Consider the following 25897-nt stretch of genomic DNA (forward strand, 5'->3'; position numbering starts at 1 on the left):
TTTGTGATGGTAACTTGCATATAGGAATTGAAAACGCAGTTGCAAGGTGTATGTACAGTGGAATCTGTTTTTATATTAGATTTTCGTGACTTTCTGTAGAATTCTGTGTAAAACTGGAATTAATTCTATAGTAAACACGAGTGAAAATATGCGAGTATATTTGAGTGATTAGTATTGATCCTTTTCCTTTTCAATACAGTCTTTTATTCCACGGAAATACGAGAAATAATTCACAAAAGTTGATTGCGCCAACGTTTTAACTTTGGAGATAGTCTTGCCTCACTTATTTTTATTTATTTATTTTTTTTATTATAAGCCATCAGAACTTACCTGTACACTCCATATTGGTTTTAGTTTGACAGAGCTGGCCAAGGCTAGAGAAAGATGGCTTTTTGATATATATATATTTTTTTGTTTGAAGACACTTAATATTACCGTGGACTTTTCCTTTAAACTACACAGTATTTAAACTCTCTCTCTCTCTCTTCTCTCATCCTCTCTCTCTCTCTCTCTCTCTCTCTCTATATATATATATATATATATATATATATATATATATATATATATATATATATATATATATATATATATATATATATATATATATATATATATATATTAATTCATATTCAAATATAAAGACTGATTGATAGGTAGGTGATCAACCGTTTTTGTCAAAAAGCTGTTAGTTCTATACAAAACCTGAATTCCGCTTGCTGCCTCTTGTATTCTGTAGCTTCAGGCTCTATGAAACAAACCTTTTAGCTGAAACTTCCTTGGTTTTTCTCTCGCCTTGCTGGCAGCACGTTTCTACATATAGGGAGCCAGTTGCATCCGTGCAGCATTTTCCCTTGAAGTTCTGCATATCTGTTTCCTTTCATGCTAACGCTTTCGTCAGCTCTTCAGTGCAGTTTCCGTCGTGGGAGTAACATGCCTTTTATAGGGGTCCGTAAAGGCATAGTTGAGAAACTGCTCGGTCGTTGTTCGAGAAGTGTAATTAATTTCAAGCCATCTTCCCTTTTCTTGTGCCGTTGCCGAAAGAAAATCTTGTTGAATTCCAAGGACGGGGATAACCAGTTTCTTCAAAGGGAAAATGGGAGGAGAGCGAAAATCCCAATGTTAATTACTGCAAGGTAGTGTCATAACTAGTAGGGTTATCGACGCTGGATGTAAGTTGATAGCAACTGATCTGTTGAGATAATAATGAATAATAATCAAATAATAATAATAATAATAATAATAATAATAATAATAATAATAATAATAATAATAATATCCTTTATTTCAGCTCAGGGCCATATACATAAAAAGAACATATTGTTGCTATTTGATTTTTCTCATAAAGTTCTTTTTACTTGTGCACACAATATGAATAGTTCTTAGCATCACGTCCAATAAAGAAAAATTAGTTGGAACAATAAATGTTACATAGTATGCACGTAAGTATGTATTTGTGTCTGTATAGTTACATTTGTTTTGTTTGCCGCAGTATGCTGTTTGCATATCAATTTAGATACGCTCAGAATTATTCATAAATGCATCAGCATTTCACTTGAAATCAGCTTAAATTTATATCCTGATTTTTTTACTTCAGACAATTAAAGTGTCACATGCATGTCAAGGAGGCTTGACGTGCCAAGCACACTCAAGCTAAAGATAGGGTCTCTGAAGGAATGCAGAGGAGAGTGCTAGTTTTTGCCAAGCGGTTTGAAGAGAAGGAATGAAAGAAATTGTCTGCTACATATGAAAAGGAAAAGTGATGCCAACACAAAACGAGATAGGGGAATCGATTAAATTGTATACAAAAAGGAAATGTATAAAATACTAAATTCATACTCATGAAAAACACGCCAACAGGCCGAATTGAAAGAAATCTATGTAAAAAGGAGTAATGTATGCATGCTTCTTGATATTTTCTGTGAAAAGTAAGATTAATAATTAATAGAAGAGAAATATCTGATATCTACGAGGATTAGAGAGAGAGAGAGAGAGAGAGAGAGAGAGAGAGAGAGAGAGAGATCTTTATAGCCTTCAAGTACCAAATACATTGCGTTGATCCATAGGGCATTATGGTTTTGGTAGGTAACGGACAAGTATAACCCCGAAGGAAATCCATGAAGATTAGTCAAAATACTTTGCGAAGACTCCCATCCCTGTACTTCATAATTGAAGTGGGCCCTAGAATTCAGTTAGGGCAGGGAGAAAACAGGTGGCCCTTGTTGAGTCATCTAAAAATATCAGCAATCTACGAACAAGTGCATGCCATCCATTGCTTGGTTTTAGATGATGGGTATTTAATTATCCAACGGATATCCAGGATCATGGACATCAGAACTGGCTCATTGCTCAGTATTTTGTCTGACGTCTTTGTGTTGAGTAAAGTGATCTGTAAGGTAGTTTCCACGAATATAATGGCATCAGAACTTGAGTTTGCTGACTGGAGATTCCCATTTTACTTTTGACTCACTCCCAGGCTAATCTAGACATATTTCTTTTGAGGGTTAGTAACCCAGGACTAGACTTAAAGTCACTTCTTTAAAACCTTAGTAAAATGTTCAAGACAACAGTGAAAACATACTTTCTTCGCGCGTGTGTGTGTAACTAAGAGAGAGAGAGAGAGAGAGAGAGAGAGAGAGAGAGAGAGAGAGAGAGAGAGAGAGAGGTGGGTGGGTGGACCTAATTGAAATTACCAAGGTGCCCGATTTGTACGATGGAATAATGTTAACCCTAAAATGCCGGTGGGGTGGCACATGATGCCAGAGGTGCGAAGATAAAGGTACCTCTATTTCTCATCCTCATAAATTCTTTTTTATGTAAAATGGTCTACTCTTTGGGTAGCAATAACCATTACTATAAGTACACCGAACAGGTGACAAGAAGTAAGCGCCTGAATATTTAACCGCCATATTTTCCCCCTGAATTATTTATAGTTCGTTTTGGGGATAGAATCCCCGTGGCAGGCTTTGGTGGTTTTGGAATTTATTTGTTTGTTTGTTCATCGGTTTGTGTTTTAGTAAAATTTTAGCTATTGAATAAAAGTAGATCAATCATTAATTCCTTTATTTTTGTATTTTTGTGCGTTTTTTTTAAGTGTTGGTATTATGATGAACGAAACAATCCTGAAAATTAACAGAAATGATATATATATTTTTTGTAAAAAGTAAAAAGTCAGAAAGGAAATCAACATACAGGACGTATTTCCCCAATTGCTTAGATTTCGTTCGCTGAGGAGAGTAATTTACCAATTTATTAAGCGTGATTCCCACAAGATCAGAAATTCCAACCAACTGGGACATCGGTCACTCCCCTTTTTAATCTTGCCATCCAAAAGTCATTAATCTGCATCCCGAAGTTCCTTTTGCATGACGTCTTCTTGTACCTCCTGAGGATATCAGTGTCCAGGAACTTAATATTTCCTTGGGGGAGGACCTAACCCCGGAGAGATGGGATCTGACGTAATCCTCCGCAATCCACATCTTGCCTGATGCCTCAGTTGGCTGTTGAGTGTTGTCGTGGAAGGTTGTGTCGCTCCGGCCACCACCACCGATACCACGTGGGGTGAATCCCTCTCGATGGATATGTATCTGTGACTTCCAAGCTCTTGAAGGATATTTTATGAACAGCAGAGAGATTATTGGCTACTCTTAAAAGGATATTCTAAGGAACGGGTACAATAAAAATGTGATGTGTTTGATAAAACTAATTTAATTGAAAAAGAGGACTTACGTGTAAAGGCGTTCTCAATACATTATAAAATTGATGCCCCGGAACAGGATCACTAATTATATTTGAGGAGAAAAATTATGATTGAGGAATAACAGGGAACAATTATTGATTCAGATTCAAGTTCTGTTAGTCGTCTCAAGAAAACCTAAAACTGAACCCCAGGAGGGCATTGAAAGCAGGGTCGGTAATATGGTGTTCGTTGTAATTTAAGGACCAACCGACAGACAGAAGAATAACAGTTACATCAACAATGGCGTTGATGGTGGTGACGTGGTGTTGCGTGGTGGTGGCAGTGATTGTGATGATCCTTACGCCAGCTGCTGCTTTCTCCAGCACACAAAGGTAAAGTAGCTAACGAATGCTTTGTACGATTGTATGGTACTGTTGTATGGTACTGACCATCAGCTGTTGAGGGGTGTGTAACCTTTGTCACTGTCCTGCCGATGATGAATAGCTGTTTGTACGGGACGAAAAAATAATATTCTCTATTTGAGATTTATGTAATATATATATATCTGGTTCACAAATGATTCGCCCTCAAATATATGTTTTAGTTGTAAGGATATGCTTTTATGAGTCTCATTTCGATTTACCTTTGATTATATCACTGAAACAAGTCGGAGTTCCGACGTGTTTCTTACTGAATAATGAAAATATGTAGGATTACGACTACTAAATGCCTGGGTATACACGTGTGCTTACAGATAATAAGTCTGAAAGAGCACATTCCCAACCTTGGGAATAACTTGCACCTAACGGGGTATGGATATAAGCACACGTACCTCGACCAAGATTCGAACTTATGACTTCTAGGGGTGGGTACATGGCCAACAGTACAATCATTCTCAAGGTATAGTCAGATTCGACATTAATGGTTTAATTTGTGACTTAATACGTGAAAGTTTAAAAGTGTAATGAGAAAACGGTTGACATAACTCAGTGGTAGATTACTAGGTTCACCATAACTAGGTTCAAAGCTGGAATCTGGCCTGCTTCCCACAATTCGACCGAATTACGAATGGGTACATACGTTAACTGGGTCAAGATGAAGGTTGAGATCATTCAGATTGTGTCAGTGGTTTCAATAGAGATTAAAAATTCTCTTGAAGCTATAAATCTTAAAAGTTTTCGAAAAACTCCCCTCACGTCGAAAGATGGTAGCAATCATACTGCTTTTTCAGATAATATGTCTCATTGGTATGCATAAAAGGACATTCTCTCTCTCTCTCTCTCTCTCTCTCTCTCTCTCTCTCTCTCTCTCTCTCTCTCTCTCTCTGTAATGTTTTAGCATTTCTGGTGCATAAACTGACATTGTATATTTTGCGGAATCGTCTTGATTCTACATAATATAACATTTCTTTAACATGTGTATTCAATAACTGTTCTTAAAGAAAAATATTATGTTTGTAGATATCACCTGGTAAAGTCTTTCGAGTTCATGAATTTTATACATATATATATATATATATATATATATATATATATGTATATATATATATATATATATATATATATATATATATATATAATGTTCATATATTCTATTCGGGTCTTGGAAGTTCCCTGAATAAATGTTTTATCAAATAGAAGTTAAATACTCGTTGGAATTGTAAGTCGGAAGTTTAATCACGCAAACTTCGAGGCCCTGTAGGCATTCAACAGATTAAGTCTTTTATCTCTCACGGTCTCAGCCAGTGAGACCAAAGTATTTAGAAGTGTCATTCACTCGGTCGCTTCTACGCGTAGCTGCTCTAATGGGACCTTCTTTAACAGGATTATAGGGACACGATTTCACTTGTAACCAGGTTAATTAGTCGTACGATACAGTTAGTGCTTCTCCCTTTTTTTTTATCTTCTTACCTGATTCAGAACGTGTTGGCTTATCAGTTTTTTTTAACCCTTAGCTTAGGTTTTGGAATGCTTACGAAGAGAAAGGTATGTTGCGTCTTTTTTTATGTATATATAGCGAGAATTGTCAACATATATTCCTCTAAATTTGAACTGATAGACTACATCGCAGCGAGTGTAGTCTGTCAGTTCAAATAGTTAGATTAGCTTTTATCTTACCGCTCTGGATTTAACATTTATATGAAGGAACTAAAGAGAAATGAAATTATTAGGTAATTAGGTATTACCGATCTCTTGTTTCCCAACCATGAAAAAAAAGGAAGTCACAAGCCAATTAAATGCGTATACTTTTTTTCTAATGATATGCTGGATTTGACGAATGAACAATGGAAATGTTGTTGATATTGCCCGTAACACATACGCATAATTCTGCAAGCCTTATCGTAGCTTCCATCTCGTTGCAGTGGTAATGTTATTTGCAGTAAGTACGGAGAGTTTCATGTTTGAAAATAGGGTAATTCCTATATAGCTTATAGTCGCAAGTAATTTAGGGGTTGGCAGTTTAATGAACTCTAATGTAATGACCGCAAAGATTTATGTTTTATGGTCGGAGTAGGAAATTATATCATTTGTGTTAATTCCTTATTATAGATACACACACACACACACACAGGTTTAGAAACAATATAATGATTCTCACACACACACACTGATGTTTAGACAGAAGTATTTCGTTCTTATAAATAAGAAAAGAACGAAGCTGTCTCCTTTGCATTTTGATGTATGATCTTCGTGTCAAGTGCGGTACAAAAAACTCTCCTTCAAGTCGTGTTGTAAATGACAGTTTTGGATGAAGCCTAGCAACCAACGACCTTAGGTTAACCAGACGGCTTTCTTTTTCTTTAAACTTTTATTTTTGATGTAAGTATTTTCCAAATAGAGTACTTGCTGGTAATTGAGATATTAGTTTTTATTAGTACTTTTAACCAGACGACTTCCTTTCTTTATAAGCTTTTATTTTTGCTGTGAATATTTTCCAAATGTATTACTTACTGGTAATTGAGTTCACATGTCCCATCTACATTTGCAAATGTATATTTTTACTTTTAAGGTTTTACTGCTGAATCGTTTTATCATGAGAAATATTTATTTTGATATGTTAAAAACATAGCTGACTCAAGATAACCATGTTTACTCATTCCTTGAATAATTGTTAAAACTTCATTTTAAGACTTAGGAATAGCGAGTAAGTAATTATGAGAAAAAAAAGGGGGGGGGGGGCAAAGAAAAATACAAAAAATCATCAAGTCATGAGTGCAAGGAAATAATTTTGCGTCCTGTGACCTTCTCTTCCCAGTCTGTGATTAGTAGTGCCCGAAGGCTCTTGCGAGAGAGTCTCTGACTCACACGAGATTATCAAGAGCCGCTTTTGCTATTCCGTGAGAGCCTCGTATGAAGAGGAACCAAATGAATGACTGCTTAGCAACCTTCAGTTTGGTGTATTTTGTGCGGAAATATTAACTATGTTTATGGGATTTATTATAGGCTGTACTTTGAAGAGAGATACGCGGAAGATAAATATTTTAAAGGAAGAAAGAAATGGACATTTCACACACATATATATTATATATTATATATATATGAAGAGAGAGAGAATATTATTTTTTATTAATTTTAGGGTAAGTGTGTCGTGTATTTGGGTATGGTCATGTGTACTTCTCTAAGTATTTTAAGGGAAAGAGAGAGAGAGAGAGAGAGAGAGAGAGAGAGAGAGAGAGCACAAGATTTATTCTATCTGAGTCATATGAAGTTTTGAACTATTTTACTCATTTTACAAGAAGATAGTGAGCAAATGATACGCGAAGCTACGAATACATAAATGTAAACAATTTACAACCGAGTAGCCAGAAATGTGAAATATTCTCTTGTGACCACGCTAACTCCATTATTGAACTAGTCTTATGCTTTTGCACGATTTGCTCCTTTAACTTTTACGTTTTCGTTTGTTTGTTGTTTTAGAGTTGTAGATTGGTCGTATTTATAGATGTCTTCTTAGTACTTGTAATACACGATGCCTATTTTTTTTTACTGTAAACAAATCTATTTACTGAAAGGATTCATGTGAATGTAAGAATTTATAGCCAGAAAACATTAAACATTAAAGTACTATCACACATACTGACGATGTTTATTACAAGATTTATTTTGTTCTTAGATTACTGTTCAATGTTTGTTGCCGAATAAAAAAGATAAAAACTAATACATTCCCGGAGGGTCCAATATTCTGCCCGCCTGACATGGGTCCATGGTAAACGCGGCTCTCCTCAAATAATCTTCGAGGACTCGAGAGAAAGAAATTAGATTCCAAGAATCATTTTATGTTGCTTTGAGTTACGAATAGCTCAGGGATACAAGGAGGACGGATATTGCTCTGGAGATTACAGGGAAATTACTGGGTGATTCGCTGATCTGATTGTTTCCTTTTTTTTATGGTATTGATTTTTTTCTATTTTTGTGAAGATACGTACTTTTATGTCGAAAACTTTCTTTTTATTTATTTATTTTTTCTTATTTTATTTTTATATTTTTTTTATACCACTTGATTCCTCGCTCATGTAGTCTTTCTTACTCCTAGTACACTGCAAAAATCGTCCATCTCAACAACTTTGACCGTTTGCCATATTTGAGCATCTTGCATCCACAAATCACTCCATAAATTATTTGCATAAACAGACCTTTCATAGTCTCCAACTCTGACTTCCATAGACTCTCTTCTTCTCTTCCAAATCTTCTGCTTAGACAATACTGCCTTCCTTGCTTCACCTGTTCTGAAACCTGCCTCTTCTGTTATCCTAACTCGAGCCATTACATTAATTCTTAAATGCTTGTACGAATCCGTTGCTTCCGTTCATACAGTATTCATATTAACATTCATGGTTTTTTCTACTTGGTTCCCATTTAAATTTATGCATACTTCAAACTTTCTCATCATAGAATACTGTTAAATTCTTTACCAGCATCTTCAGTTATTTCACTATCCATGATCAACAAAGACTTTATTCTATAGACATCAGCCTCTCGGTACTTATTTCCAATCTCACATCTTTGCCCCGCATTTTTTGTTCTTTTTACGCCTTCATAAACCACTAACCATAAAGATTCAAGCATCCCAGAGGCCCGATATACCCCTTCTCAGATATAGCTTTCACACAAATCCAATTACCTTTTCATTTAAACACATTAAATGATGCTTAGTTTTCATTGTAAGCCCTTTTTTCAGCAAATTGTATTTTACTCTATATATTCCTTATATCATCGACATCAAGTATATAACAGTTATCACAAGCCTCATAAAACCCTTTCTCTGTATACTCCACACATTAGGTTCATAGCAAACACTCGGTCTACATATCCTTCTCCCTTCTTGCATGAGTCAACACGGCTCTTCTCCTTTTTTATTCCTTTTATAACTTTTACTTCTCAATCAGAATTCTACCATAGACCTCCACAGAAATGCTAAAGACACTATGATCTTAATACATACATTCACTCTTATCGTTCCTTTTATTCATTCCTTTCCATAATCCAGATATGCCTTACACACCGTGGTTATCCATTCATTCACACACTCACCCCCAGTTTGGTTTTTCCGCTTTTTAGTCACATTATTGCTCTACCTATATCTCAACGGTCACTTCCCCAAGCATTCGGAAACTGATGCTAACCATTGCTACTCTTGCTTCATTCAGACCCTCCTCTCTATACTCACATGGAACAGTTACACTGTAGACACAGGACTGCATTCATTTCATACGGCACTCTGGAAGGCATTTTGTGTAACCATTTTCTTTGCTTTTACCTCCCTGTTGTATAACCTTTTTTCTCAAATCGCGCGCTTTCAAAATCAGTCTTATTATCATTACTTACCATCATTTACATCTCACCTTCTTCTGGACTACCTTATTTATCCTACCATGACATTTGCTTCCTTCGCTTAAACCTCGGGTTGTCGTGCCATCACATATTTTTATTTTTTTCTTGGTAGCTATCTGCTTATACTTGCAGCTTCTCTTTACTAATCCAGCAACTCCATTTTGGAGTTATGACATTATTCAGAACCTTCCAATTTAGTATCTCTCAACCGATTCAGTTTTAACTTTTCATCCACCCATTTCATTGCCATTCTCATTTTTTTTCATATGAAAATCGTTTGTCTTATAGATATTATAACATTTTGTAACTTCAAAATAATAAAAATGCACTTCCAGCCACTACTGTGTTCACGGTTACGTCAATCAACTGCAACTTTCAGCTACTGCATTATAAGAAAACTAGTACCAAGTGTAAATACGAATGTTTTTTTCTTGGAAACCAAGCACTCCCAGCGGGTAAAACCCTTCTCCAAACACAAGGACTCTCCATACTAATTAACCAGTGTCCGTCTGTACCTAGTATGTGCTGTACAGTGTCGTTTGCATGAAGTTAACCAGCACAACCATACTTTATTTTTCGCCGAACAACCCAGGCTCTGCCAGAATTTACTGCTTTCACTCTTGGTCTTTTCCAATTTGTGACCATGAATCCTTTCACTATCCCATCTGTACTCTTTCAGTCCTCTAGCTAACACATAATTGCTCTGAACCCATCACCCATAATTACTTCTCCTGCTCTATATCTCTCTGCCACCCCAGACACAATTCCTCTTTGTCCTTTCCACATGACCTTCCCAGTCATGCGGCGCTACCCTGTTACTACAATAACCAGTTTCCCTTCATTCAACAAATCATCTAGTAACATGTGATATCCTTTACTTCATCTATACACTTCCCAGAAGCGTGATTTCCTTTCACTAATGGAAGTGGCTCAGAAGTTGTTGAGTGGGATTTGCTCCCACAAAGTTGTCCATTAATTCTTCTTTAGGGCCTCTGCTGCTTTTGGCTATGCAGCTTTAGTAGCCCAGCCCATTGCCATTTCTCAGGGCAATAATGTTCTTTTAATGCTGCTTTTCACATCTGAAATAGCAGCTAAATGAGCAGATTGGCCTGACACATGCGTATGCAAACCTCGGAAATTAATATCATATATATATCATATATATATATCATATATATATAAATATATATATATGTATGTATGTAAAGTCTATCACATTACCCGTGACTCATATACAATATCGAACTACAAATGTCCTTTAATATCTAATTCGCTCTACCTCGGAATTAATATATTTTTCATATATGTTTAACCGAGGGGGAATTTATTAAGCGATAATAGAATTGCGATCGACAGACGCGAACCATCGACCTCTCAATCCCAGGACTGGCAGTGAAGCCCCAAAACAAACCAGTCCTTGGGATATATATATATATATATATATATATATTATATATATATATATATATATATATATATATATATGTATGTATGTATAAGTCTATCACATACCTGACTATATACATATATCGACTAAAAATTCCTTTAATCATCTAATCGCTTCTACCCGGAATAATAGATTTTCATATATGTTTAATCGAGGGGAATGTATTAAGCGATAATAGAATTGGCGCTCGACAGACGCGAACCACGACCTCCAATCCCAGATGGCATGAAGCCCCAAAAACAGCCATTAATGGGAGTATATATATATAATATATATATATAATATATATACATATAATATATAGTCTGTGTGTGTGAGTGTGTGTATGTATGTAGGTATGTGTGTATATAATATATATATAAATATATATATATATATACATATATATATACCATATCTATACATATATATATGTATATAAAATATACTATAGATATATATATATATATATATATATATATATATATATATATATATATATATACGCATGTGTCAGACCAATCTGCTCATTTAAACTGCTATTACAGATGTGAAAAGCAGCATATATGTGTGTATATATATATACTATATTATATATATATATATATATATATATATAATATATATATATCTTTATTTATTTTAGGGAAATCTCCATATACATTATAATGCCTTGATTTAAAAAAGACCATGATGAACAGCTTTACCAAAAACTGCACGGAGCATGAAAACATTCACTTTACCAAGTTTTCTCTGAAAGGATGGAAGGAAGAACGCCGTGCCCTGCAGCCAGTTCTCAGTACGGAGAAAAATCAGATATAATCAGTGTTATTCCCCTGCCATGATCCTAATCAGAGGTCATAAATCGTGTCCCTAAAAAATAGGTTGATTAGAACGTTTTACGCAGGTTATTCGAGTTTAATGCCACGGGTTTCAATCCAGGGCAATTTACCGCCTACGACATGCCTCCCCAGTATTAAATTAAGCCTACTCCCCAGTATTATATTTAGCCTTCTTTCATTTTATGAGATGATGTATTCATTCATTATATGGAAAATAACGATAGTGTTGGTAATTATGAGGAAATATTTGATCATTAATGTTATGATTCTGCATTATATATTTCACTTTGATTTTTCTGTTTCTGTTTCACATATTTCAGTAGTCTTTTTGTATGTATGTATGTATGTTATGTATATTGACTGAGAAATTGCCCAGTTTGTATGCTTGCCCATATCTTCTGTTTTCTCGAGATTTAAGATAGAGATAAAGTGTTAAAATGAGAATTTTGGAGACCATGATAAGAAATTGAATATTTCTTGATAATATGGGTATTCAAGTACCATTGTTTTAGACAGCTGGCTGCTATAGTAGATTCACATCAACCGTGCATTTGATCTCTATGCCCGTCACATACGACACTCCAGATTGGCTGTTATGATAAGCCAATCACAAGGGCTGAAACTCTCCCTCAGGAGAGGTGGGACATACATCCTGCCTATGTGAACTATCTCGAAAGACTGAGAGTTTCCAGCCCTGTGATTGGCTTATCAACAGCCAATCAGGAGCGTCATAAGGGACTGGCCTAGACATCAGATGCACGGTTGATGTGAATCTGCTGTAGTATTACGCGATATGATATAATGTATATCAATATATGGGTGTCTATACTATAACTACAATATTTCTTGTTAGGTGCACGCCTTATGCATATAAAATGTCTACCGATCATTAGCAGTGTCTGTCCCTATCTTCGCGCTCCTGTCCTCGTTGCTAAATTCCAGTCTTGCTTAGAGGTAACGCCAGTTATTAGCGGATGATTACCTGCACGGTTGATGTAATGAGTGTTATCTTCTCTCGAGACCCTCTAAGGAATCTGGGCACCCCATCGTCGCAATCGGTAGTACCCATTTCAAGAAGGGCAGCGCCCCTAAATGGGCACTTGGGAGATCCCGAGGCGAGAATTCGATATATATATTCGTCTTAATGGAAGGGTGTGTTGTGTGCTTGCGTGTTGTGCTTGTGTGTGTGTGTGTGAGAGAGTTTGACCGAGACGCTGGTGTTTATTGCCCATTTCAGGCGGATATGGTCGTCATGAACCTCAATTGGTTTGACAAATAAATTCGTTTCAAATGGTGAAATAGCTCTCTCTCTCTCTCTCTCTCTCTCTCTCTCTCTCTCTCTCTCTCTCTCTCTCTCTCTGAGAACGAGATGTATAAAAGGAAATGTAGTATTCGAAGTCAAAGTATTCTCTTTCGAAGTTATTGAATTATTCTCTCTCTCTCTCTCTCTCTCTCTCTCTCTCTCTCTCTCTCTCTCACACACACAGCGTGAAGGTGACCAGAACGATCTTAATCTGTGAAACAGAATAGAATGTCTTTTACAGTCGTATTGGTCGGCCTCGCAACCGAATATCGCCGTTATGTCATAAACGGTGGAAATTTGTTTGGGGATGAGTGGCGAAATGTCACATAAAAAATCAGTTCGGAGATTATTGTCGAATTTCATGGTTATGGAAGCTCACAAAATACGACGTGTTAAATCGAGAGGGAAGGGCAGCGTTCCTTCCCTGAGAGGGTTTGGTGATAAAAAGAAGGAAAGGAAGTAAAAAGTGTCGTTGGAGACATTGGTGCCTATGTCTTAATGATAATGGCGCCTCCATTCTCATATGTTTGTAATGGCGTATGTGTCGAAGGGAACATGTTTCGAGTTCGTTATGTAAGTGTGGTCGTACGAGTAAAATTAATTTTGCTTGCTTGTGTGTGTTCATACAAGATAACGTAGTAGTTTTAAGCTCAGGTCTCAGCAGGCAGGAAATGAAAATGAATAGTAGGCTAGTTAATTTCCTAATGCTATTAATACCAGTACTAAAGTAATAGTTACCACATCAAGAACGTCTGTAAAAATAGTAATACGATGAGAAACTATTTTATAAGGCTGCCTTGTTTATGGCGCAAACGGCAGCATTTCTAACAATAATAAGAGCAGTTTTTATCAGATAAAGCTTACTTTGAATAAATTGGAATTCAGTCCCACCAAATTTTTTAAGGCCCTCAGTCCAAATCGCCTCCATGATATTTATATATTTATTTTCAGATCTCGTAATGGGGTCGGTCTAATCTGCATAAATGCCGCCCGGCCAAACCTGTTTAGTTAAATGGGATACCTATATAACCCGTATAGAATTAGGAAGTTACCTGAATGATGTAAATCCGACATAATACGTCTGATTTCTCTCTCTCTCTCTCTGTTTTTTTTTTGTCGGCTTTGCTCCCCGTTTCTTTCGTCGGGATCCTTGGCGATTGTCGGCCGTTGTAGATTATCATGTAAATTGGCTGACCATTCCGTGTCCCCGCAGATATCCTTATCGTTCTGTGAGTTATTTCTAAATGGCCTTTTGAAACGGGCGTGATATCGGCTTACTCGGATTTTATGGCGAAATGTATATTACGGTAGTTTATTCCTCTCTTAGCATGGGTGGCAAGTTTTTTTTTTTCGTCTTTTTTTTGTTTTGAAGTGCTGATGTTTTTATGCGCTGTAAGAAAAGAAATCGCCAGTTTGTCGGTAACTTTTTATTTTGTTTATTAGTTTGGTACAATATCCACAAGATATTTTCCTCACTTAAATAAAGATTTTATTTGTAAAGGCTTCATTATCAACTGACTAGTAAATAGTTGAGTTTGTACTTAATATGTATACATATTATATATATATATATATATATATATATATATATATATATATGTATACATATTAAATACAAACTCAACTATTTACTAGTCAGTTGATAATGAAGCCTTAACAAATAAAATCTATATTTTAATGAGGACAATATCTTGGATATTGTACCAAACCAATAAACAAAATAAAAAGTTACCGCAAACTGGTGAATTCTTTTCGTTTACAGCGCATAAAAACAGTCAGCGCCTATATAAAATATTACAATAAAGTATATATATATATATATATTATATATATATATATATTATATATACACATATATTTTTTTTTTTATTTTTTTTTTAGGGATATTATATATTATATATTATATATTAATATATAATTATATTAAGTAATAATATATAAGTATTTAATTATCTATAACTATAAATACAAACTCAACTAGTTTACTATCAGTTGATAATGAAGCCTTTAACAAATAAAATCTTATATTTTTAATGGAGGACAATTAGCCTTGTGGATATTGTTAACCAAACCAATAAACAAAAATAAAAAGTTACCGCCAAACTGGGTGAAATTCTTTTCTTGGTACAGTCGCTAAAAACATCAGCGCCATATATATATTATAAAAACATACATACCACATAATATAATTTATATTTATCTATATATATATATATATATTTATATATATCATACTATATATATATATATATAATATATTTTATTTTTTAATATATTATATATTACATATATATATATAGATATAATAGATCTATACCATATTAAATACAAACTCAACTATTTATAGTAGTTGATAATACCTTCAAATAAAATCTATATATATGGATATTGTAATTATATTAGAGAAAGAGAGAGAGAGAGATGATGAGAAGCCCACAAAACCCAACTCTGATTTGGACTCTAAAAAAGATATATATGTTGAATGAGTGAGGCTACTACTACAATTTAATTCCTTTTATAATCTTGGAAATATTATTCATCTAATCTAATAATACAGTATATTGTGGAGCTATACAAAGCCCATATTTATACATACATACATACATACATACATACATACATACATACATAAGGTATTATTAAAGGGACGATGCCAGTCATATACTGTGTGAGAGGTTATTCCCTATATAGTCTTTCATTCAAATATGTGCTTGTGTGTGTGTGTGTATGTAAATATAGAATATGCACACTCAAATTATTTTACTTCAAATATATATTATTATTTTAGTTTACAAATGCGAGAGTCGTAGATCAATTTTTCATTAAAATGGGAGGTTTGATTGGCATGCTGAAATATGCTGGTTGATGAGAGAGAAGAGAGAGAGAGAGAGAGAGAGAGAGAGAGAGAGAGCTGTATAGGAGTGATCTAAAAAATGTATGATGCATTAGGCGCCTGAAATTGTGGTATAAAAACAAATTTTCAGTATATTGCCCACTGATGGGTGGCACTCTCCTTAGAGTTTTAAAAGTTTATGATGATCATGTTCACCACTGTACTTTTACGAATTTCCATATATCAGGTGACTGATATCTCTCTGATGAGGTTGATGTTATAGCATTTAGGTAGATGGAGAATTGCTCTATTTAAATCTAATGACTAATACATGTTTGATTGGTACATCTCGATTCTGAAGCCATAAGTTTAAGACTGGACACGGCGCTATTTTTTAAAACATTTTTTATTACCTCAGAAAAGTAATGATTTAAAATACTCCTTTCATGTTGTTCGAGTCTGCTTAAACTTGTTTGCATTCACAGAAAAATAAGATCAGCTTAACAAACTAAAGTATAACACATTCCAGGTCTATATATAAGAAAAGTTTCCAGTTCATAGATTTCACAGTCTGGCCTTCCTGCAATAGTTAGGTATATGTTTAAGAAAAGAATATTGCTTCTTCTCAAGAGATTCTTGTTGTTTATTTTTCAGCATAAATGAGATTCAGAATCGTCGTAGCATCCCGTAAATAAGATTTTCTTTTTTTTACATATTATATACTTCCCACGTTTCTATCTCAAGTCACGCTCCATTTCTTTAAACAGTCAAAACTCAGCCAAGATGACCTCATGATTATTTTCAGCCACACTTCACTCAAAAAACAGTACCTCCTGACAACCTCGTGTTGGAGAGAGAACTGACTTTTAACCTCACATACCCCTGAGAAAACCTCCTGGCTATCCATTGGTGGAGCAAGAAACCCCGTTTAACCTCACGCACCCCGAAGAATCTTGCGTTTCCTAACCACTCATGTGGTCAGGCGAGCGATTGTTACAAATTAGGCCAAAATGCGTGAGGTGGGATGCCTCTTAGTTTTTTCTTAGGAGATCATAAAATACGCCACCAATTTCTTTTTGTTCTGAGGTTGAAAGGGTAAATGTTTGTGGGTTTCGTGGCTGTGCCAGAAGTTAAGTGAGTTACTGCGGCTCTGCTGCCATTTCGTGTTTGTGCGCGAGATGTGCTTTCGTTGTGTGTGTATCTTTATTAGGGGATTATTTTTCATGGTTTGGATCACATTTTCAGCGTCGTCCTTCATCACCTCGGGGCTTATTCGCTTGCTACCTTAATCATGCTTTAGTGAGATTTGTCCCCTCGTAAATTCTTTCCAGAAATTGTCATTTGTCGTTCTTCGCCATTTTTGAGAATTATTCTTATACATTTTCAAGGATTAAGATTATTACCGCTGCAGCTGTAGCATAGCAACAACAGCGTTGGTAGTAATGCTTACAAAAATAACGATATTTGCATTAGTAGTGGTAGTACTGATTATGTTAATAGTGACTATAATATAAATATTGAAGGCGAGGATATTGGAGAAAAGGGCGTGCTATTAATTCCAGCTCCTTCTTGTTCGGCGAGCCATGGAAATTTTAGGTACCTGATATTACCTTTCACTCCCTCTTCCCTGATATTAAAATTCTTTTGGGGGCGATATTACATTTTGCCGCCTTGGACAGATGACAGAACTTCGGCACCGTTTGGGTAACGTGTTTCGTGCCCCTGCCAAATACTTTGGGAATTTGGAAATACTTTGATGTCGGATTTATAAACTTCATAGTAATGGGAAAGAATTCATAAAATTCAAATTGCACATTCTTCAGAATTTTCTGGTTTAAACTGAATAACAAGATTTCAACATATGATTGTTTTGATACATGATTTCACCAATTAATAATGATTTTTTAATGAATGAAGGGTAAATTTAGAAAGGTGTTTTTAAATTAGATTTCCACAGCTGACGTTACGTGTTGTAAAAAAAGACGACGACAGACACCAAAATATGTAATAGCAATATCCAGAAAAGTAAGTCTTCTTTACTCTATCATTTCAATATAATTTTTTTTTCAGAAGATATTTTCAAAATTTCCTGTTTTTTTCTTCTATTTAAGTTTAAAAACAAGTTTTATCTTAATTGGGATACTGACAAAAACTGAAACAACAAAACGTGTAAATTGGCTGGATATTGTTATTTACCTCAAGATCATGAGTATACCAAAGCCGAGTAAACAATAAACGTCTTCCTAGTACCGTAACAAATAACGGTTCGTTCGCCTTTAATGGTGACATAAACAGAAACAATAACAACGGAAATGTTCTTTATGTTCATGCAGCTTTTCGTTTTTTGGCAATAAGAGCATTTCTGTTTTCATTACAACGTTGTAATATAAAACAGCAACAGTAGTGGAAAAGATTAAGTAGAGAATTCATTTAGCATTTAGCCAGATCAGTGAATAGGGCTTCCTATAATCTGAATATACCGGAAAACAAATCAGGGGCAATATAAACTTGAATGCCGTCGCCGTTTCACGCTGACCTGGCAGAGAGAGAATCGACAAATACGAGGAATTCCTCCTGAAAGATGCCGTCCCACGAGCGGCACATTCCTCGAAGAAGCAAATTGAAAGCTTCAACCATCGCGGCATTTGATTGAAGCAGAATTTGGAGGATCCTTCCAAGGAATAGTTACGATCTTCCAAAGATTATCCCATTAATTAGAGTGTCTGATTTCTCGTAATTATAATACTGCTTTTTTCTTATATTTTTGTACTTCATTTACGGTTTTTCCTCCCCTTCTCGTTGTTTTCGTTCTATTTCCCCAGATTACCTGCCATGACTTTTACGTGTACGAAGCTTTACGGTGTATAAATAAGCCGATAAAGTGTTTTTGTGTGTGTTTGTGTGTGTGTGTTTTTATTTAGGCTGGTTATCTTTAAGCAATAAAAGCTACAAGTGTCATTTGGTGCGTCGTTCGTGTTCAGTTTTCAGCCCCCACGTTTCGACGATTTGTTTGTTGGAAACGCTCTCTCTCTCTCTCTCTCTCTCTCTCTCTCTCTCTCTCTCTCTTCCTCCTCTCTCTCTCTCTCTCTCTCTCTCTCTCTCTCTCTCTCTCTCTCTCTCAGCACACACACGCACAGATATACGCTGTTTATTGCTTCAGTTACATTTTATTTGAATTTTTCTTTTGCATATATAAATTTTGTAATCCAATTAACGGCAGTTTTACTTGTACCCAGAATCATTTTTAAGACATTAAATTCATTTTTGTATCGTTTTGAAATCTCACATTTTTTCCCACATAACAGTTTAGTGATATGTCAGTTAATGGCTTCTCAGCATATAATTTTGAGTATTTATTTTAAACTTAATATCATCTACCTAAGAACAACAAATGAAAATTCGTCTTATCTCTACGACTTTGCTGTTAAGCTTAAGTACATAGTATTTTATGCCACTTCAAACCTAGTGCGCCACATCAAGTTACTCCCAGAGCTATTCACGTTAACCACCTATTCTTTATACAGTGATAACACTTTTCTTTAAGATTTACTAAAGTCCACTTTTCGTATAGAATATCCTTATTTTGAAAGATACTTCTAACACGTGATTATTCATCAAAATCAGTCAATTTTTTTTTAAGAAACTAAAGTTGCTCAATTGCGTCTATATTTTCCTACCTTGTTCCATACTACTTCCATGGAATAGTGTTCCATTCGAATGATGCATTCCTTACTTAGTCTGTCCGATAACATGCAGTTATTTCCTTGCAAGTTTTCTGATTGCATTCTTGTGCTCCTTTCAGAATATCATCTTCGTAGGATGTCGTGTTGAGAACATCCCGATGGTATAATGCCCGAAGACAGGACTAGTATTGACAGGGATACCCCTCCATAATTACTATATGTTAGGGGAGGGCTTAGCTCTCTCTCTCTCTCTCTCTCTCTCTCTCTTTCTACACGCACACACGTACAAGCGAACTTTCACACTTACCACACATTATGATATATAATATATATATATATATATATAATATATTATTATATATATAGTTATATATATAATATATTATTATATTTAAGAAAGGTATATGAAACAGCTGATGCGTTTAAGCATGTGGCAGTTATTTTTTTTTTTTTCATTTTTTATTGGGACACTTCCTGTTAAGGGAAACAACTTAGTTTTATAGATGTGTATGTGTATCCGCCATGCTTTTTTTTGCTTGAACAGCTAACTTGAACAAGCTGTTTGTAAACCTCGAAGACTAAACCAGCAGATATCTTAAGGTTATGTAGAGTATATGGTTTGTCTAATATCTTTCACCACATTTGAGGTAAGCTGTATCCTAAACCAAAGGATGCATCTGTAACAGAATAAAACTGGTGCTCCGTTCTTTGGTTGTTTATAGTCATCCTTGACGCTCAAGATTAGGGAAAATAGGTAATTTGGTCTTGCATATTTGTTAACAAGTGATTTGTATTGTAAGGTCTTTGCATATTTGTTAACAAGTGATTTATATTGTAACACTTTTTGACTCGTTTTTTTTTTTATTTAATTTAATTTAATTTTTTGTTGTATTTTGCTAAATAATACAAAATCGGTTGAGAAGGGCAGTATATTCTTAATTGAAAGAAAGAAGAATGACACTTCAGGTTAAAAGTTTGTAAAAGAAAAAAAATTCATGGTTATTGTCGCCATTTTATGCTTACACCTCTTTCTTCCCATTGCCATTGTTTTCCAAAGACTGTCAGTCTGGCTGTGCCTCGTGTCTGCCAGTACCCTGATCAAAGAGATGCCGTTTTCGAGTCAATCTCTTCATACATGACGCACTGGGACGCCGCTTCCTCTAATGCAAGTAATGTTTGCGAAGGACACGGGGACCCGGCTGTGTGTTTATCCATATAGAACATCTCTTTCCCACTTTTTCTATCGACATCTTCCCCCTTCTTCTTGGAGGCTCTGAGACAGCTGAATAGTAAAATGACAGCTGTATTTTATAAGCGGCAACTTACGCTCAAGATTCCTTGCTGATTTGCTTCTATGGCAGTCTCGAGTTGACGCAGGTAAGAAAAAGTAATGTTCGATCGAAATAATATGGTTTCTCTTTTGTTCCCTTCTGTGTACACACGCACGGTGGTCCTATACAAACACTTGGGTTGTCAAACATTCCATTCCAGACCCGTTTGCCCAGCTCTCTCCGTACATCTGCTCGCGCTACGCCACGCAAATGATCTCTTGAGAAGATTAAGGAAATATTTCTCCTTTCCCTCACATTTCATATCGTCGAATGAGTATCTCTGGAGTGATGTATTTTTCAGTGAGTGAAAGCAATTCTGAGACAAAATTGGAGGTTTTGCGTGTATTTTACAAGAGTAAATAATTCACTTATGCTTTAGCAGAAGAAAGTTTGTCTCTCCTTAAAATTAATTGACACCTGTGTTATTGGTTTATGAAACAAATAGTCTCGGATTCTGAGCTGTAAGGTAAAGTAAATTGTCTTACTGTTCACCCATTCTTGAGACGAAGCAGTTTCATCCTTCTCTCTCTCTCTCTCTCTCTCTCTCTCTCTCTCTCTCTCTCAAGTTCATATACCTATATCCTCTTATATGTAATGTATAATAAATCCTTTTCTTTTCCCTCTCACTCTCCTAAGATAATGACTTATCTTTCGTAACGCGACTGAGACGGAAGTCTCTCTCTCTCTCTCTCTCTCTCTCTCTCTCTCTCTCTCTCTCTCTTGAATGGCTCCTTTGTTAGTGCTGCTTTCGTTGACTAAACCATCAATAAACAGACAGTTACAGGCAATATCAACTTTGCCAAGACAGAAGAATGAGTTCTATTATTTAGAGTCACTAGTTGAGAGTGATACTGAAGACACTGATAGTTGTGTATTTTTTCGTTTCTGCGTCATGTTGGATTCTTTATGGAATTCCCATTAGAGTAATTTGTGTTACAATATTTTCGACCAGTAAAACATAATGAAAATGTCAATATCTTTTAAATCAATAGTGTCTATGGAGACACACCAGTAGATATTAGTTAGTTTCTTTCATATGCTGATTTCAGGTAGCATTGTAAAGCATTATGAAATTTTTCGATTATTAAATCATACACTATCAAGATGTTAGTGATTTTATGTGTGAGCTCTCGATTAAAAACTTACTCAGTAAAGATGACAGTTCATTTAGTCTAGGCTTTGTCGAGTCGATCAGAATTTGGGAAGTTTTTGGAGTGATAAATCTAAATGTCAGGCTGGCTGGTAATTCATCATTCCTATTCACTGATTGTTTTCTTGGCTTCTATTTTAGGGCGACTATTACCCGTTAGATAAGGTGATCCTAGATAACTGTTTTCATCTGCCATTGTTCATTTTCCATTGTCACTTCTTGATATTTCTTAGGCCTCCTTTGTTCTGTTTCTGATTTGTTTAGGCCTATTTTCCTTCGGCTCTATTGAGGGTGCGAAGAAAATGTGAATTTCACCTGTCCTTAAAGGAATGTGTTCGTATAGTTTATATGTAATGTGAGTAATTTCTTTACAAAAACGTTTTCATGGTATTTCATTTTTAATGATGTCTGCCTTCCCACTCCTTGCCTTAAAAGAGGTAGGTTAAACGAATCAGGAATAAGTCATTAGGAATGCTTGTTTAGGTAAAATAGATTTGTCAACATTTTAAAGCTGTTATAGTGATGTTGAGGGTATGCATCAATGTGCATAAGTTCGTGTAAACTTTCTTATGCTTTTTTTCTGATCAGTATTGTTCAAGTCATGTAGTAATAGATTTTATTATTCTATTTCCACCTTTATTTTTCCTTGGATATTTGGTAGTCATGGCTGTTCGAAATCTTCGATTTGATGCATAAGAAACTAATTATTCCGAGAGGTCATTCTGCAGGTCATGCCTCCACAGCTCCGCCCTCGGCCTTACGTAAACGCCCAGGGTGGCATGCCGCCCCATGATGCCTGTAGCTGTTCAAATCCACCTACAGCGTCGTGGCTACCGACGAGACTTGTTAAGTCATCGTGGTCATCATCTTCATCACTCACTGGTCTGCGACGCTATCGCCCTGTTATCATGAATATCTTTGCAATCAGCATTCACTGTACTTACTCATTGTTGTAGGATTAGCTGCTATCCATCTTTGCCCAGTACTGGCGTTTTAATCATCTCCAGCAACACGAGGACCTCTCTAGAGTGCCTTTGTTTGTCTTTGGATAGCCTTGAGATATTGTAGTTTTCTTTGAAGACTTTTTTTTTTTCTTTTTGGTGCAATTTGACTTTGTTGGGTTCATAAAGATTTCTTTGTGAGGGACTAGAAAGATGAACGTTGGAGAGGAAAATGATGTGGAATTATTTCAGTATCTTCTTCCTCACCCTCGCACACGCGCACCCCCGCCTTAGTTTGTGGTGACCCTCGACTGTAACATCAGAAGGCCTCCGACCACGTCTCCCTTCTCCATTTTTATCTCCCGACGGATTGGAAGTCTGAAGTATTTGAGATGATAATTTTTTTCCCAATTTTAGTGGAAAAGGAATGATGCCCATTGCTTGTTTATTTATTTAGTTACTCTTTTCCATGTTTATTTTTGAATTTGTAGTCCTCAAGTCATTTTAAACGGGAGTACCATACAAATTCTTGTGGATGTAACGTGAGAGTGTATGAATACATATTTTTATTGATCACTTTTGTTCGTCTGCGAGTAATTTATCAACTTGATATTCGTTGACAGGAATCCAATATTTATTCAATTTCGTCTCCCAGCATGTCATTTAGAAATGATGCAATCTGACAGTCAAATTTCATATATTTTTTTATAATGGTATTTTTAAAGGCGTCAGCTCCCTGAATATGAGAAACGTTATCAGTGAAAATATTTTCTTTATGAATGAACTGAAACAGGGTGGAAATATCTCGACGATATTTTCAAGAATAGATCTATGAAATATAAACAATGAGGAAGTAAATATTTGACAGAATTAAAACTAGGCCACTGGAAACTTGTCAGTCATTTTCCTCCTACCACCGTATGTACAGAAATTAGAACGCGAATGAAGTGGATATTCTTATGGAAAACTGCTGGCTGTCGGTTGTATGCACGAAGCGGCATTGCAAAGAGAAAAAGAAAGATGAAAAGGAAACCTGGAATCTATCGGATAGGAAAAACTTCGGTGTTTTGACACGTTATCTGCACATATCGAGTCTAGACAAAAATGCAGTCTCGAACGGGTGAAATTAAACACCAGTCGTGTGCTGTATCTGCAAGTCTATTATATTCACACACACACACACAGACACACACACACACACACACACACACAGGTCTGGGTGGGGGTACAAGGTGATAGAGGAAAAATGGCTATCACATGACAGAAAAATGGCTTCTGCCGTCACTCTTGTTGTCTCCCGAGAGCTCTGTTCTCCCGGTTATCCCTCCCTCCAGAGTCCTTTCCCCTCAGGAGAGCCCTACCCTTCTACTACTTCCTACAGGTTCACGGAGAGAGAGAGAGAGAGAGAGAGAGAGAGAGAGAGAGAGAGAGAGAACTTGGAACGCGGCAGGCGGAGGCAGTTCCTTACGAAGATGGAGCTTGGAAGACCACCACAAAGATTCTGGTTATCGTATAGCATTACACACGGAGAGAGAAGTAGGGTTTCAGTGGCCGGGAAGGGTTACGGAGACAATATCAACCCGTCGGATGAATTAGGGTGGAGCTGCTGCTGTACATTTAGGTGTCAGTAGCTCCAGAGATTCGAAAATATTGAGATAGTAGAGTGTCTCTCATTCTTATGTTTGTACTTAGCGAATGTCAAGTTGTGAAGTTTGAAGTAGCTGACAACTTTTGTTGGACGCCTAGAAGGTGTGGAGAACGCGGGTCTTACCATTCCTTCTCAAAATTATTATTATTATAATTGTATGGCAGATGATTCTTCAATAACAAGTCAAAAGATGTTAATGAGTATGCTTAGAAAATTTCTGCAGGATGAAATACATTTAATTGAAAAGAGTAAGAGAACTCTAAGGCATCAGGAAAACTGAGTTTATATGACTATTGTTTTGTTAAATTCATTCCAACACCTAAGCATTATTTATTGTTATTTGCGCTATTGCGTCGGGAAAACAACCAAACCAGAAGAAAGATACATCGCTTTCTAGGAGTGTCATTCCCCAAGCTTCACCCAGAAATACCGACATCCATAGAAAACCCCGCCAGAGAGCTCAGTCTACATAATCACACTACGTGCCTGATTGATGTTCACGGAATTCCTAATGAGAGAGATTAGGTTAACGTAACTATTTCGTAGCCAGATTTTATTTGTACGTTTCTCGCAGGTGATGAAAAGTTGTATCCCAATGTGGTGATAACACTGGCCTCTCTAAGGCTTCTCCACCAGCATGTTGTGATTGGCATTATTTCTGTATTAGAAAGATCAAGGTTGTTTTCGATTTTGTCAGTAAAGAATAAAAGTGGATCAGTTTCTTGTGGTTCATTGTCAAATTCTTGGAACGTGTCCGAGCCGTTTTACAGGCCTTTTTTTTTATTTTCTTATTTTTTGAGAGATCGTATATGTTCTGTTTCTATGAAAAGCCACAAGAGAGAGAGAGGAGAGAGAGAGAGAGAGAGAGAGAGAGAGAGAGAGAGAGAGAAATTGTGTGTTCTAGTCGTACGCTATTTTTGCTTTAGCTATTTTAAGATTCTTCCTGGAGAATATACTATATATATATATATATATATATATATATATATATATATATATATATATATATAGACACATATATAGTATATATTGGTATATATATTATATATGATATAATATATATATATATATACATATATAAGTATATATTGGTGTGCATATATATATGTATGTATATATATATATATATATATATATATATATATATATATATATATATATATGTGCGTGTGTGTGTGTGTGTGTATAATATATATATATATATATATATATATAGTATATATATATATATAT

The 25897-nt window shown here is 35.6% G+C and overlaps 1 protein-coding gene across 2 annotated transcripts in view; it reads left to right on the forward strand.

The window, feature by feature from the left end:
- Positions 1-3483: 3483 nt before the first annotated feature.
- Positions 3484-25897, forward strand: part of LOC135206246 (multiple epidermal growth factor-like domains protein 6) — a 381457-nt gene continuing 359043 nt past the window's right edge. For both annotated transcript variants that reach the window (XM_064237627.1, XM_064237628.1), the window contains exon 1: positions 3484-4068. In XM_064237627.1, coding sequence (XP_064093697.1) covers positions 3977-4068 — 92 coding nt within the window. In that variant the 5' untranslated portion in view covers positions 3484-3976. The remainder of the gene's footprint in view (positions 4069-25897) is intronic.

This window comes from Macrobrachium nipponense, chromosome 29 (assembly GCF_015104395.2).
Source record: "Macrobrachium nipponense isolate FS-2020 chromosome 29, ASM1510439v2, whole genome shotgun sequence".
NCBI lineage: Eukaryota > Metazoa > Arthropoda > Malacostraca > Decapoda > Palaemonidae > Macrobrachium > Macrobrachium nipponense.